Source organism: Schistocerca gregaria, chromosome 2 (assembly GCF_023897955.1).
Source record: "Schistocerca gregaria isolate iqSchGreg1 chromosome 2, iqSchGreg1.2, whole genome shotgun sequence".
Taxonomy (NCBI): domain Eukaryota; kingdom Metazoa; phylum Arthropoda; class Insecta; order Orthoptera; family Acrididae; genus Schistocerca; species Schistocerca gregaria.
The window spans coordinates 477,393,465-477,411,064 of record NC_064921.1 but is presented as its reverse complement, the minus strand read 5'-3'; the positions used below and the strand labels follow the sequence as shown (position 1 = coordinate 477,411,064).

General features: G+C 39.9%; 1 protein-coding gene across 5 annotated transcripts in view; it reads right to left on the bottom strand.

Moving 5' to 3' along the window:
• The window catches only part of LOC126326927 (trypsin-1-like), a 195,427-nt gene that overhangs the window by 42,723 nt on the left and 135,104 nt on the right, over window positions 1-17,600 (bottom strand). For all 5 annotated transcript variants that reach the window (XM_049995812.1, XM_049995811.1, XM_049995810.1 and 2 more), the window contains one exon: window positions 8,067-8,216. In XM_049995812.1, coding sequence (XP_049851769.1) covers window positions 8,067-8,216 — 150 coding nt within the window. The remainder of the gene's footprint in view (window positions 1-8,066; window positions 8,217-17,600) is intronic.

The window sequence follows — 17,600 nt, the reverse complement described above, 5'->3', positions numbered from 1 at the left end:
GTTTCGAAATGGTAAATAAGTTTAATACTCAAGTAACTTATGGGAATGCATGAATACTTAACAAGGGGAGATTAACACCAAATCCAACGGAGGTAGAAGTTCGCTGCTTTCATCTAAACGATAAGTTGCCAGTGCCAAGTAAAATATCGTCTTTAATAATCAAGTCCTCCGCCATGAAGACTTACCAAAATATTTAGGTGTAACTCCTGATAGAACCTTTTGCTACAAGAAACACATAGAAAGTATCACAGCAAAGCTGACAATGAGCAGTACATAACTGAGACGGCCCTATTGTTGCGCAAGGGGTAGAGCACTACGGTGTTCTTCCTTAAGAGTCGTCCACTAGAGTGCCGAACACTTTGCTCCAATATATCTTAACAGTTCACATGTACAATCCATGTTCAACTGAATGCAGCTGTGAGGAAGATAACAGGATGCATCACCTCTACACCTCTTAACTGGTTACCATCTGTAAGTCAAACGCCCCTCTCAAGGAATATGAAAAATTAATTCAAATTCCCAAGCTCTCGATGCGTTCTGATGTGCCTGCATTTAGAATTAGCAGAGTAATAGCTAGGCACTCACCTATCATATCGGTAGAATCGTAGCAAACAACAGCTTTCCGCTTGAAGAGACAGCGATCAGGGACGTGGAATAGCATTTCCTACTGGAAATATCAAGCTTTCGTAAGACCCGCTACAAGGACAGTCGGTATGCAACTACCGCAACGTGCTTGGAATACTGTTTAGAGGCTTCGTACAGACCGTGGCATCTGTGCAGAAAGTCTGCACCAACGAGGAAAGGCTTCCTATTCTTAACGCTTTCGGTGCCCCGCCAGGCGTGGTAGCTCTGGGAACGAAATGTAATTTCTGTAAAACAAACATGCTTTATAAAATCTGAAGAAACATATTTTTCGAAATCTAATACTTTGTTTTCTACAATACCCAAAGAAATAATTACCTAAGAATTGGGATTAATAAACTCAAACAATATTATTCCATTTGTATCTAGAAAAAGAAAAAATGCAACTAATAAACTGTTTCCATATTCCATTAAAGAAATCGAACCAATTATTTGTTTCTTCGAAAATCTCTGTACAGTTAATAGGCAACAATTACAACTAAATGCAGATAAAACAAATTTAACTATTTTTTCTTCTTCTTCTTTATTATCTGTCTTTAATTTTTATTTGTATTCCTGTTAATTTGTTTGTATTTTTGTTTCCCCAATATACATATTGTAAAAGATCAATAAAAATAATACAACTATTTTGTAACGAATCTGTTAATTTTTGCCACATTTTAGCTAGTGGAACAGAATAAAATGGAACTTTTTCGAAATATTTGCTGTTATTAGTAATCAGTGGTAAACCGTCTGTTAATGGATCAAATTTCGTTCTTTTTGGAAATCTGGATAATGTAATTATAAATTGTTGCCTCTAATCTCGGAATTCCATTTTCTTTAGCTAAACTGGATGCAAATGTTTCTTTTAATCTTTTATCTGGGCAATTTAAAAAATCTATTATGTGGTTTCCTAGTTGTTTATTTACTCCAGGACTTGTTAGTTGGCAAATAAATTTATTGTAAATGTTAACTCTTGAATTAGAATTAATCCATGTTAAACAATCTTTGCCAACAGAATTATTGTTGTTAACTATTACTTTACAATTTTCTTTATATTGTCCTTGCATCCTAAAATTAAAATTATTAGTTAAGTATTTGATCATTTCTTCCTTGTAAAAAATTCCTGCAAAATCTTGTGTTATGTCGAAATCTAATAAATAATAATGTTCCTTTAAGTTCTTATAAAATTTCTGGTAATTCTCTTAAAAGTGTATCGAGTTTAACACCTGCTAATTCTACTTTGTAAGGAATAACAATAGGATTTTTATACCTTTGTTCTATAATTTTTATATCTTTGTTGATAATTTGTTTAGTACCTTTAATTATTTGTGTATTGGAATCTAATAAATATGGAATTTTTGCTTTAACTCCATGTCTTGCTAAATTAAATGCAGAAAATCTAGATCTTAAAAAACTGGTAACCTTCCACAAGCTTCCTTTTTTACAAGAAATTTTCCATTTTTCATTTCTCCTTCGTAATCTATAAAAACTGTTATTTTAATTGCCATTATACTATCGCAGAATGGTTCTGTAATTGGTTTAAATTCTTCAATTTTTTTCTCTCCTTTTGTGTGTATTATATTTCCAATATTTGTACCAAGATTGTTATTATTTAAATTTTCTGTAAGTAATCATAATCCAAATCTTTCGTTAGTTGGTTTTACTTTATTTCCCAAGAGGTCTGTTAAAGAATATTTCTTTTCATTTGTAGTGGACATTTTATTTTCAACTTCCATTTATAGAAGGAAAAATTTATTAGACTTGCAAAAAAGTAGTTAGAAGTAAAAACGTAAAAAAGTTAAAAGAATACATAAAATTTGTTTTGAAAAAGTAGTTGAAACTTGGTTATTGAAAACATAGTGAATTGCTTTTCTTATGTATATGAAAACTGAGTTTTATTCTAATTATTAATATACTATTATACTATATTATATTAGAATTATTAATTATTAGGTAAAAGGGATAGTAGAATACTCTTGCATGTACATACAAAAGTATTCTACTGAGAGAATAGAATTCCAAGCAGAATTTAAGCATCGAACCTTCACTCTATATAGAAGGTCTTTTTATAGTTTATAATACCAGAAATGCATATCCTCCTATTTCCATCTATTCTACTATAAATTTTTTACTTATTTTGTTACCTGAAGATATAACTTTTCAGTGTCTTTATATATTGTAATTGTTTTACTGATTATATGCTTTTTTGTCGATGTATAATTGGTTTGTTTTGTAAATACTATTTGTATTATTTCTATTTTTACGCTGTGTCTCGCCTGGGGAAAACTATGCTATCGAACGATTACATCAATAGGTCGTGTGGAGAACCAAAGTGTTTAGGATCTTTGGTAGTGTTGGCTCTGCCGCACGGAGCGCGGGCAGAGCAGAGTCTGGCTCGAGTAGGGCGGTGGAGAGGTGTGTTGAGTGACGCTCCCGCGAGTTGCCACGCTTTCGGGGTTTAGCAGCATGTAATTGCGCTCGACTTGCTATGATAGTTTCTGGCACGGTGTAGCGGACGGGAAACATTAGCTGGCACACATCAAGAGCTCGTTTTGCCTGGTGACCCTGTCGAGAAGAAGGCGCGCCAACATCCAGCTTCTGCAGCAGCTACGGCCGACAATAAGTGATTGTCGCCACCTCCTCGCTCGACGACTTCAAACCTTCAATTAACCAACAAGGAAGACTGAAAGCAAGTAAAGTTTTAGAGCTGTATGGCAGACCTCAGCTTTTCAAACTGTTCCATTTGCATCACTAACACACAGCAACTTAGCATGAACCTTTGTTGCTCATTGTCCCAATTGCATTACCAAGCAGGGCCCCTTCCCTTTTCCGAAATGAACTCCAGTGTCGTTGAAATTCAAACGCAAGCATTAAAGTAATATCATTGCATTTCACCGCTTTCATTTGAAAGTTCAGTTAAAGTATTCGTAGCTGGCTACAGTATATAGATTACACAAACACAAATTAAGAGTGCGAGTTTTGTTACCATGTTTTAGCTTACCTGTGACTGCAGCTCAGCTCGGTACATACTAAATTTTATTATTGTTAATTGTTCAAAATATTTAATTCAAGTTCAAAGTTAAATCTCTTATTTCTAAATTGCGTAGATTCATGTAGTTTTTGAGATGATTGTTGAGGTAGCCCAAGACTAACCTTATTTTATTTTATTTCGTAGTGCTTCAGAAGCAAAGTTCACTATTAATTTCAGTCACTAAATTAACTTTCAATTTTCCGGTTTTATTAATTCTTTTGCAAAATTAAGTAAGAGTGTAGCGAAATTTATTACTTCTGACAAACACTCAGTTTTCACACAACACGTGTCAGCCTTCAGTTGACACGCTTTTAGTGCTAATTCTATGTGCATTAACCTTTCTTTTTCAGTTATTATAGTAGTTGTCCATAGGACTGGCGACTATAATCTTCCCCAAATCTCAAGTATCTAATTTATGTCAGTTAATTGTTAACGTAACGACCCCACATTTACTTTCTCCATTAACTTTACCCTTTTTCAAAATTAATTTCACCAATTTCATTTGCATTTCAACCTTCATTTAGATGTAACCCTTTCTTCCCTCTTTACCGACAGATGAACTTCGGTGACGATTGCTTTTCCCAAATTTCCATTAGGTACACGCATTTTAATTTTTCACTGTCATTAAGATCGATAAGTGAGGGGGAGGTTAAAAGTTTAATCATAACATCTTACTTAATAACACTATCCTAGCAATTGAAAATGCACGTCAGGATCACTGTGTTGTTACATTCCATCGGATGACCGGCACCATCGCAGTGTTTCGCAAAGGGACCATTATCCTAAAGAGCAGCCGAAAAACACATTTCTCATCGTGTTTCTTCAGGATAGACGAAGCTTTTGGGAATACCATCAACGGAAAGGACCTGTGGTTGTGTGGTGGTACAAGTTGGTAACTCTGTATGTTGATTTTCTTTTGAATTCCTTCCTGATGCAGCCCAACCCAACGAGGGTCTAATTAGGAAAGAACTCTGATCTCTTGTTTCGTTTGAACCTTGCGGATGGCGAGGTGTTCACCTGTCGAAATATCAGCAGTTGTCAAGGACGTTACCCAGCTTCTTTCACTCGAGACTGCGGACGAAATGTTTCAATTTCCCCTAAGAAGCGGTGATACAATATATCTGAAGTAGGAGAGATTCATTCTGTGTAGGTTTTGTACAGAAATTTTTTACACCTTTCTCCTGAACAAAATCAGCGGTCTAGCTAGAATACTTTTAAATGGATTAAAAACAGTCTTGAACAAAATAAATTATTTAATTGTAATGGTAAGCAGTTCCGGTCAGCATGTGACCATCTTCAGACCATTTATACGATGATGGTGAGCGGTGGCGGCAAACGGAGCAGGTGTGGCGCCACGAACGCCAACTCTCTCCCACCATCATGCCAAATGTTAGGCCCGTATGATGATGACGAATGTAACATTGGTTCTCCTCGAGCCTCCAAAAGCCGAAACGTCCATTGTGGTGCTGTGAGCAGCACCGGCACTCGTCTGAAAAGACGAGGTGCTACTATTTCCGTGTCCAGCGTTGTTGTTGGTCTCCGTGCCGGCAGACCTTCGTTCCTTCAGAAGTCGTCCCACTGGTTTGGATTCTTGTTTGGTGCAAACCACCCATTCCCTGACTCTAAGTACGTGACGTGTTTGTATAATCTACGCGACAGAGTGAATAATGTCTGTCCTGTAGAGCGCTAGCCACGTGGGACCGTTAAGGCTGTGCATGGCGTAGAGCAAGACCCTCCTGATGTTAGTGATTGCATATTCGAATAACAACCGTCGGAACCCGACAATGCGAGCAGCGATACCGCCAAATGACAAACCGCAGCCTCGACGGCCAACGATCCTGCCGCTGCACGTGTTGATGGACGTTTCTCCTTTATACATGAATATAACACTGTCTTCTCAAAAGTAAGCAACATTCAAACGCGATTTCTGAACAAGAAACTTGCTACACAGTCTGTCCTTACATACAGAATATAGTTGGCATTACTCTAACATACTTTGTGTCCTTGCGCGTAACATTTTAATCATTTACATATGCAGGCAAATGTCGTCTTCATAGTGTTGGAATTTTAATGGTCAGTAGTGTAATTTACAGGTGCTGAATCTGAACATCGCATCTCGCATCTCAAACGTGTTGCGATACGTCTTTCTGACTTTCGACAGCCTCTGCTTCATTTCTGTGAGATACGAGTACGTCATCTCAGAAATCGAGTGATCTGAATATCACATAATTGTATTACTTCTATTGAAGAAAACTATAGGTACTCCATTAACCCACTTTTTAAGTCTACTGAATTTCCTATATTGCATAAAGACGCAACAACAGTACACTGTGTTGCCCATACAGACAATTCATCGAGGAATAAGTAGGATTTCATATCAGCTACTCTCTACGCTGTTGAGCTGTGGGCTGTATATACACTCCTGGAAATGGAAAAAAGAACACATTGACACCGGTGTGTCAGACCCACCATACACTGCGAGAGGGCTGTACAAGCAATGATCACACGCACGGCACAGCGGACACATTAGGACCCGCGGTGTTGGCCGTCGAATGGCGCTAGCTGCGCAGCATTTGTGCACCGCCGCCGTCAGTGTCAGCCAGTTTGCCGTGGCATACGGAGCTCCATCGCAGTCTTTAACACTGGTAGCATGCCGCGACAGCGTGGACGTGAACCGTATGTGCAGTGACGAGGGCGTATAGTGGGCATGCGGGAGGCCGGGTGGACGTACCGCCGAATTGCTCAACACGTGGGGCGTGAGGTCTCCACAGTACATCGATGTTGTCGCCAGTGGTCGGCGGAAGGTGCACGTGCCCGTCGACCTGGGACCGGACCGCAGCGACGCACGGATGCATGCCAAGACCGTACGATCCTACCAGTGCCGTAGGGGACCGCACCGCCACTTCCCAGCAAATTAGGGACACTGTTGCTCCTGGGGTATCGGCGAGGACCATTCGCAACCGTCTCCATGAAGCTGGGCTACGGTCCTGCACACCGTTAGGCCGTCTTCCGCTCACGCCCCAACATCGTGCAGCCCGCCTCCAGTGGTGTCGCGACAGGCGTGAATGGAGGGACGAATGGAGACGTGTCGTCTTCAGCGATGAGATTCGCTTCTGCCTTGGTGCCAATGATGGTCGTATCCGTGTTTGCCGCCGTGCAGGTGAGCGCCACAATCAGGACTGCATACGACCGAGGCACACAGGGCCAACACCCGGCAGCATGGTGTGGGGAGCGATCTCCTACACTGGCCGTACACCTCTGGTGATCGTCGAGGGGACACTGAATAGTGCACGGTACATCCAAACCGTCATCGAACCCATCATTCTATCATTCCTAGACCGGAAGGGAACTTGCTGTTCCAGCAGGACAATGCACGTCCGCATGTATCCCGTGCCACCCAACGTGCTCTAGAAGGTGGAAGTCAACTACCCTGGCCAGCAAGATCTCCGGATCTGTCCCCCATTGAGCATGTTTGGGACTGGATGAAGCGTCGTCTCACGCGGTCTGCACGTCCAGCATGAACGCTGGTTCAACTGAGGCGCCAGGTGGAAATGGCATGGCAAGCCGTTCCACAGGACTACATCCAGCATCTCTACGATCGTCTCCATGGGAGAATAGCAGCCTGCATTGCTGCGAAAGGTGGATATACACTGTACTAGTGCCGACATTGTGCATGCTCTGTTGCCTGTGTCTATGTGCCTGTAGTTCTGTCAGTGTGATCATGTGATGTATCTGACCCCAGGAATGTGTCAATAAAGTTACCCCTTCCTGGGACAATGAATTCACGGTGTTCTTATTTCAATTTCCAGGAGTGTAGGTTTATATAAAACTCATGAGATAGAGATACTGACAAACAAAAACCTCTGACAGACTTGTATCAGGCTGGGAAATACTAGTTTCAAATGGTTCAAATGGCTCTGCCCACTACGGGATTTAACATCTGTGGTCATCAGTCCTTTAGAACTTAGAACTACTTAAACCTAACTAACCTAAGGACATCACACACATCCATGCCTGAGGCAGGACTCGAACCTGCGACCGTAGCGGTCGCGCGGTGCCAGACTGAAGCGCCTAGAACCGCACGGCCACTGCGACCGGTAGAATACTTTCGTAACATACACAAAGAATTATATATGAGATTTATATATAAGTATTTATACAGACTGAAGCAATGAATGAAAATTTGTACCAAGGCTGGGATTCGAATCTAGCTCTTGTGTTCATATGCCAGGTGGGCTAACTACTATGCCACTGTGGCACAGTAGCTTTGTACAACTGGATGGACTACCCTAACGCCTCTGTCCTCTATCCAGATTCCCATTCACACCTCAACCCACTTGGTATTCCCCCATAAAGTCGAACAGCAAGCTATATGTTACAGGAGTAGGTCTGAAGACGGAGAAGTACTCACCTGGAAAGGCATCGGAGCCGCCAACGATGCGTTCTTCCCCGTCGGTGAACTCTGATGGGCTGTCAGCTTCTTCGAATTTGTACCAGTCCGGAGCCTGTGGCGATCCGTACCACAATTCTTCAATCGGTCCATATCCCTCGTTTCCATCACCTGATGGAAACGGATTTGTTGCTGATGGTGTCATGTTAAACAAAAATTAATTAATACTTGCTTTTAAGGGGAATGAATACTCTACGATATAAATTGAAAGTATGTGTTTGGATTACAGCACGAGACGTCATGTTCTGATAGAAGTTTACATCATGTTGTGAGACGATATCTTAGTACGAGCCAGAAACGACCACTCGTTTCAAGAGAACGTTCAATTTGAACCAGGGTACATTTAGCAGAACGTGTTCTACTGTTAGTACAATCCATGAAATGTGTCATTGGGGACTTTGTAGTGTGTCGCAGATACAAACTATGTAACAGGAACCAGCAGTCGTGCTAGTGAAGATGGAGCTTCTGGTAATGAAAGTGCAATGTTCAGTGACAACATCATGCATTTAAATCTCATACCCCTCATCGTTCCTAGGTAGACACATTATTGCCAACACACACATTTACTAGACCACAATACCGACCGAGAAAAGAAGTGTTGTTCCCATATCTGCTGTAAGCTAAACATTTGGATCTTGAATACTACGAGAGAGTATTAGTGCTGCAGGTGCACTAACACCAACTGTAAGACATATCTATCTATCATCTTCCGTACACGTATAAATTAAGGGCCCTACCATTTTTTATATCAGTAGGGTCAGGTTAACCTCGGGAAAAACTGTAGGAATTTTGATACGATTTCCACTAACAGATATACTGATTCAAAAGGAAGATTTACGTATATAACTTATAAATATTTTGTGAAAATTTTCTGAACTATGATGAATTAAAGTCCCTTGCTGCAGTGAAAACGATACTATTGTCGTCTAGCAGTGATAGGGGTAAAGCCGTCTGACTACGGCGGCAAGCCAGCGCGAACTATCGCTACTGGGAGGTCAGCATGAGCTAATTTTGTTCCTGTGATGCAGGATGGGTCAGGTACTAAGCTGATAAGAACAGACTTTTTGTCACGGATCTAACGTTCAAGGAGTGTGAAGAGAAATGCGGGGAAAGGCCACACAGAAAATGTAGCCTGCGGGTAGCTGGCAAGTGGCTGTGGCACCTCAAAGCTGGTGCTGCAGTTGGGCAGAATGGGATGATGATGACGATGTTTAGTTTGTGGGGCACTCAACTGCGTGGTCATCAGCGCCCGTACAAAGTCCCAGTTCGAATATTTTTTTTTACACAGTCAATCTAGCCACTGTCACGAATGATGACGATGAGGATGAAATGATGAGGACAACACAAATACCCAGCCCTCGGGCAGAGAAAATCCCCAAACCGGTCCGGAATAGAACCCGGGACCCCGCAATCCAGAGACAGCAACACTAGCCACTACATCACGAGCTGTGGACAGCAGAGTGAGCAGCGTGGTAGCTCACAACTCCCATCACTCCACACGTCAGTCATATACCGAGCAGACAATATTCGTGCCTTCTGAAAACTTTCCAGCTGTGTGCTGCTTAAATCGTTTTAACTGTATGAAATTGAGGATAATCAGCTGTCTAACGTTGTCATAATTCCTTACAGTGGCTGATAAACAATATTACCATTACACCGGACATGTCGTCCGATCTCAGACACTTAGTGTTTCCGGCGTAAAACTGCGGTAGAGCACGAGTACAATACCAAATAAATCGTAAATTTATATGTACATCAATAAGGAAACTCGTTCAATTTTCCACATATTTTATATTTTCTACTTTAAAAAATTAAAGGTGCGCTCATGACCTGTTATTATTTTACTTTCGAACTACATTGTATATACTTTCATGTCATAATTGTATATTACACTGTTATTGAAACAAAGATTGCATTTTTGTCTTTTTAATGCAATGTACAGTTTCTCATGTACCCGGGCCTCGGACCACGAAGTTTTTAAATAAATAAATTAGTTCTCTATTCAGTTTGATACTACATAACAAGTGCTTGCTTACACACAAATACAGAAGCATTCACAAGCTAAGCATAATGCAGAAATTTCGCCGAACAAAGTAAAGATTAAACACAAGACATTTGGGATAAGACAGTGACTGAACGGTATAAACAAAATACTTTTCAAAGAAAAGACACACATTGTAAAGACGAAAATAGAACAATAAAGAATAAAATTGGGATACTTCTTACACAACAACACACGAAAAATCTCAATGCATGGCAAGAACTCCTCGGTACATGGACGGACAATCTACAGTAACTCAGTTCCACATAATATCTCGGATACTTAGGGGAAAATCATCCAGCCATCAGAATTAAATCGTAAAGCTAACGAAAAAATATCTTTAAATTAAAAAACTACAATTGTGACATATTTAACAAAAAAACATGATCGCAGAACAAAATCAAAGACACTACAAACACATGAATTAAACTACAAAAATCATAAGCATCAGAAACTGTGGTAATTGGAGGCAGATCAAAAATTCAATGCCCAGAAAACAAGGAAGAAACGCTGAAATAATTTTTGCGGTTCAGTCTCCCTAGGAGCAATCCGGACAAAAAGGACATCTAAAACTCATGTCAACATATCGAGTAAATCTCCGATACTTTGAGGACGAGGCAATTAAAATTTTATCTCAATGAAAGTCAAGACAAATTAGCTGTTTGAAACTGAAGAGAACTTCAGGGTCTGGCTTCACAGTTTACATGGTACAGAGCAGAGATACATTCACAATACTTCTCTATAATCATTTCATCTGGAGGTAAACCGAGAACAGAGATCAAAATGTAGAAGAACGAAAGCGAAACTTCTGCGAGAAAAAGAAGAGTTTTTTGGAAGAGTAAACAAGCAAACACATCAGAAAAATAAGTTCAGTCGCCCTAGTTACTCAATAGAGTACAATAATGAAAAAAATTAGTAGTGGATGTGGTCACCTCTAGCTCTCATTCAACAATTCCTAGGCGCCGTCACGATACACAAACTCTTTCGATGCCCCTCAGATTTCGCATGTGGCCAGCAAGTGCTAGTTCAGCGGCATAGCGCCCTCATCTTAGGTGTTTCGAAAAGGCTGCCTATCACGACGGTGCCTATGAATCTGAAAACGGCTATTTCTGTGTAGCGAAATTTTTAAAGTGCTCGCCAAAGTTGTGCGGATGGAATTGAGTGTGTCGCCAACCTGGAGGTTGTTAGAGGACCCTACGCTGTTTTATTCACGTGAACATCGCCCCCTCCCCCCACGGACAAGTCACAGGAAGGATGGAAAACCTTAAACATTCTTTAGAACTTGGTCGAATGGTTTTAAATGGTATCTAATGGTGCCACACTGTATACCAGAGCAAACTCCAAAGGAGTCAGATCATGTTTGACAGCATTTCAGTTCTGCAGTGTTCTTAGAGATGGGTTGAATCATACAGAGACTGCGAGCAGTGACAAAGGTTATTGAGGTCATCGTTTTCTTGCACGTCACACTGCTACCTATCGTTTTCGACTGTGAAATCAGTGAAAATGAACGACTCAGGTGAAGCAATGGTTACATTTCACAGCCTTCATGATACCTCTTGACGCTTTTTGGTATCTGTTATGAGAAGAAGTGTATCTCCATTATTTTCTTCGGTCACCCATAAGAAGACCACCTGACTTCAGCGCTGGGTGTCGCAGTTCTGACCTCCGTCGGAGAGACATCAAGTGAAGAATTCCGATGTGGGTAAGGGTACGTGTGGCAACCTTCCAACGGTGTCGTACGTCGACGGTGCCGTCGGCCAAAATTATGGTAAAATTTGGTTCTGATGCAACATCACTAACTTACTTTACACCACACATGAACAACTGAGTTCCAGCCTTTGTTTTTTACACATGTCGACGCTTCGCTGTGTGAAGTATCGCCGAGTCAGAGGGTGATGTTGCAGCGCACCATATTTTGTCACCATTACAGGGGAAGGCTGCAGACACTGTGTAGCCAAATTTCGCAAAAGGGAAAAAATTGTTGTGCATGCTGTTACTGTTTCGTGCTGCCAATTAGTTCCTTTTCTCTTTTGAAGTAAATAATAAAGCCTTTTCTGTTCCATTGTGGGAACTGCCTGCAGCTCCGAAAAGACACTTTTCGAGATATTTCGGCATATGATTTGTTTATGTCTCAATTTTACTGTCGTAAATGCTTGATGAAAAGCGAAAAGTATGCGTGCAATGGGTGGTCTGTGAGGAAGATGATGTTCGTACATTTGTTTCACAAGTTGAAATTCCGCCACATTGTGTCATGCTTTAATGCTAAAATCTGAAAAAACGTACTTATTCGTAACTTATATGATCAGTATCACAATATTTCAAAACAGAGATACTAGTAACTAACTTTTAAAAATTATTTAGTTTTGTGAATGGAACACAATCAAATCCTTTTGTTTTTATGCATCATAAAATTTCATTTTACCTCTCAGGAGGTAATTACAACTGGGTTGGAAACCATTATAGTGGTCCCTGTGGAACACCTGTAACTTTTTTACGCTGAAAATCGCTGTAATGCACAAGGAAATATAGATTCTGTTGTAATTATGATTACTCGAAGAGTGGAATGACTATTGATGGATATACGATACCAAATATTATGGAGGCCCTGGATAACTTGAGTCGGTGCAAATACTTTTTCACAACAGACCAGAACAGTGGTTACCTGCAATTGGAAGTAATGCCAGAGGATCACCGAAAGACTGTACTTACATTGCGTTGAAGTCTTTATCAGTAAATGCCATTTGGCCTAAAGAATGCACTGGCGATGTTTCAGTCGTCGCCAGATGAGTTGTTAAGAGATTTGAAACTTTGATAATAAATAGTGTATCTTAATGACATTATTGTATTTTCAAAGTATATGGAGAAACACATTCAATGACTAAAAAAAGTTTTTAAGAGATAGCATTCCACTTGCCTGACTTTGAGTATCAAAAAATACCATTTTGCATTAATGGAAGTCAACTACTTGGGACACATGTGAAATGGATCCAAGATTTCACTGTGAAGTTTACTGACACTGTAGACAAGTAAAGAGCTACAGTCATCCTTCAGATTAGCTTATTACTATAGGATATTTGTGATGATATCTGCATGTGCTGCATGGCCACTGATGCACTTGTTGAAGGAGGCTCTGGAGCTCCAGTGGACAGCGGAATGTCAAGCCACATTTGATAAACTGAAGGAGACATTAACAATTAGCTCTATGTTAGTGTTCTAGCGTGTGATGCTTCCAAACAGACAATAAGGTGTGTTCTAAACCAAGAAGTACACTGTAAGGAGCATTCGGTTGCTCAAGGAAACTGAATAAGACTGAGACTCAACAACTGATAAAGAAATACTAATTTTGATATACATCGTAACACACTTCAGGTGTTATCTGTATTATAAGAAATTCAATTTATTTGACATATCATGGTTGTTAGGTTTAAAAGTGCCATCAAGCAGGCTGACATGGTCAGTATTAAAGCCAAATGAGTTTGACTTTGAAATGATTCAAAAACCGGGTAAGAAACATGATGACATGTATGGACTGAGCGGAAAGATCGGTGTAATATGAGCATGGTCTGAGCCTTGTGGAATGTCAGAAGTCACAGACTGCTTATGTAAACTGCAACATATTCAAAACAGAGCCACCATACGTCATTACTGTCGGGTTGTTATGTAGTACAACGTCGCTTGGGCCACACATGGTAGTGCCTACTTCACTATAGATGGAAGAGTTAAAAGAAGTACGTGATCATACGGTGTTTGGACACAGAAGACATAGGACAGTACACCAAAGAGTTACTGAGTATTGTTAGAGGAGACACAGAAGAAGGATGCGGACCAGTATGTGATAACTTGTGTGGCGTATGCACAATGAGCAAACTTGCGTCCAAAGCAGCTGAGAGACAGGACTGGGCCTAGGGAAAGGTATGTGATTGAGCCCTATCTTTAAGTATGGCAACCCAGTTTTATTATTCTGAGGATTGAACATGATTTAAACAAAGTTTATTGCCAGGATACTGGAGATACACAAAAAATGCTCACTGGGATGAAACATAGAAAAATATAATTTCTTCTTAAACACGAAATATATCTTCGCCAATGAAAGCAGTCCATGCACGACACGGTGTTCCAAAAATCGTTTATCAGGGGTCATGTCTCCTGTTCTATTGATGACAGAGATAAGGGGTTAACTGTTTTTGATAGCCCTCGGCCGAGCGACCATTTGTATACACATTGGAAAAATTTTCAGACGCTAGCTATCCTACAGTGCAGAGTCAAAATTTAAACATTACGTACTTTATCCAGCCCAGGAGAATGTAGCAAATTGCTTGGTTCTTTTGCATTAGATGTGCTCTAGGGTGACCTCAGGTGGCTTATAAAATCACCATATGTTAATGGGTGATCCCCGAAAAAAACCGCGAAAAACCACGATTTTTGGGTACGAAAAGTACAAGTTATTAGGATGGACACTTCTAAAATTTCTGTTCATAGCAGATCGTCGAAAATTTTGCCGTATGTGTCCTCGCCAAACTTCAAAACATTTTTCAATATCAGTGTCTGTTACCAAGATGCAAAGGTTCAAATTGTCATACTTATGCAGTAATATACGCACGTAATCCTATTTAAGGTGTAAATGTAGTTTTAGCAGACGTTGTGGGCACATGGAAAGAGTTTTAAGATCAGCGCAAGGATTCTGATTTCACAATACTATGTTTTTCATTAGCACTCTTCACTAAAAAAACTTTATGACGGACTGTCTCTGTGTAATGGGCACTTTACGCCTGTATAAATACGCCCAAAGTGGTACCGCAGTAACAATAAAGGAGCTAAAAAGACTTTCAACGTGCATAACAAGAACTTAAAATGACTGTTAAAAATGATCTAAAACTGGAAAGACTGCAAATTCAATAAAATATTTCAAATAACTTTTTAATTCGTTTATGATATAAATAATAAACCGGGCGTTCTCGATGAAATGCGGTCTATGAGCACTATATTCAGAAAACCGCAAAGCAAACGATTTTGTATCAACTTTATATTATGCACACTTATTTTTTGTGTGTAATATATATACCAACGTGTACAAATATGTCGAAGTATATAAACAAGTTGTCAAAACTTTACTGGCCTATAGAATTCCTTTTATATAAGCTGCGTACGCTCCTGTGGGAATGACAAGAGCAGAAGCAGTGGAAAAATGCTCCTGTTCACACAAAAGGGCGAATATATTCTCTCTGACAGGAATCTGACAGATAAGTGGGGAACCGGCTGCCTCATTTCTTATTCCGCCAAAAATTTTGGCGTATGAACGTATTCACACTTTTTTGTGCTGAAAGAGAATATCACAGTGACAGCGAAGGTGGAAGAGAGAGGAGACAGATCCAGTGGAAGAAAAAGAGAGAGAAAACAGTGATGGTGGTACAGAGAGTGAAAGAGAAATATGGATGGATGAAGACAATAGCAGTGGCAGCCATAGAGAGAGGGGCATTACTGGTCAGTGAGAGACAGAGGCATGAAAAGATGTAGAGAGATGCATGGAGATGGAAGAAGTGGGAGGAAAAGAGATAGGGCACAATATAAATGAAAAAGAGAGATAAGTGGACACCATACATAGGCTTGGAAGAGGGAGGGGGTGGGGAATCTAGACCCTCCCAGGCCGCCGGGTTTTACATGTAGGTGCAGCAGAGGATGCATTTTGCACGGAAGTTTTAAGCTCGTGGGTACAGGGGAAAAAGTAACTTGGCTCTGCCCAACATCCCCTTTCCTGTCCCAGAATCCCAAAGTCAAGTTATCTTGCCAAATTATGCACAGTTTCCACGGTTCCAAAATCTGTGAGTGGTGATGCGTAACTGATTTGGAATAACTTTTGACACGAGCCAGAGTGCTGAAATACATTTCTGCTTCAGCTACAGTCATCGTAAGAGTGTAAAAGATGAGTGTAACAGATATATTCGGAAACAAGTTTAAGCTAGTGCATCTTATTCAAAGAGTGCTAATGGTTCCAAAGTAATGTACTCAAAGTCTGAAGTATGACTTGTTTTCAAATATTTAATTTCTTCGGACTTCTCAATCCAAATGCTGGAAAATTCGATTTGATACTGTATTTTTTGAAACGTATATGTGTCTCGAATATTGGGACGAAAAGTTTTTGTAATCCATAGGTTAGAAAAGTTTCTACAGCCCATTTTTCGAAGCAGTCGCATGGCCGCCGTGGGATGCTCTAAGCTGGGAACGCCTGGCTGAGGTAGAAAACTTGTGCCGTAATGCACGTTCACAAAATCATCTGTACTGCAGTGTAGATAAAAACATATTCGCCGAAAAAGCTGTCGAACAACGTATGTAGGTTGCTGAACGCAACATATCCAGCTGAGCCACATCGACTTTTCTATCCAAGAAGAACGAGAAAATTGCTCTCCAAGAACAATTCGAGTTAGAGGAAGGGTTGGTATACGGTCCGGGAATTGCAGACTAAATGTAAGTAACGAAAAGATTTTGTTTGGTCAAATTTTGGCCGAAACTGGTCAGAACATAACTTTTGGTGCGCCATACTGGACTACCTATTTTGAATTTTCAAAATCAAACTTCGGATTTGTGTTGAGTGACATCAAAATTATATAATAACATATAGTTGTTATCCAAGTTGAACTAGTAACATGCGTAAGTTTTCCTTAAACTTTAAACATGTTTTTTCTTGAGGAATGCATTTTTCAGAAAAGCATGCAGCGTACAATAAAAACATTTCAGCGTATTAACTTCTACGTCTGACCCACGATAAGTAAGCACTTTTCTTGGGAGCTTATTCCTGTAATTTATGAAATTTGTTAATATTAACTATTTTTGTAAAGCTGCAAATAGTGAAACAAATCCCCAAAAATGGAACTCAAAGTTCGAGTAAGCACCATATCGTTAAATTTACGGTTATTTCATTGTGGTTAGGTAAAAGCTCCCACATATTTGATGTAGTATCGACAGATGTTGTCCATATTTGATTTTACGTTAACTCCTGGCGGGCTACACTGCACACAGTCTACTTACTGCAAACTCTCAGACCCTTTATAAAAGCATTGTTACGATTTCCATTTTATTTTTATTTTCCTCTATTGAAAATCTAGATTAAAATTCAAAGTATGATCAGTCATAATCCCCAAGCAGATCCTTTGTATGTATTTTCACTGTCTCAAAAGAAATTTCCAAACTTTGTCTATTTTTTGTTCATTTGAATGAGTACCTGGTCTCATTTATTCCCATAAAATCCAAATGTTTCATCGAAAATCTTCATCGGATTTTCAAGTTAGACTCTGTATTGTCAATAATGACATGAAGTATATTTATTTTGAATATATTTTCTGAATTCATATGTACCTCTTCATCCCTGGCTCCAATATGAAATGATTTCCTCTTCTTACTGCGCACCTCCGAAAATTAAAGATCGATATTCATTGCACTGGTAACAACTTAAGATCAGG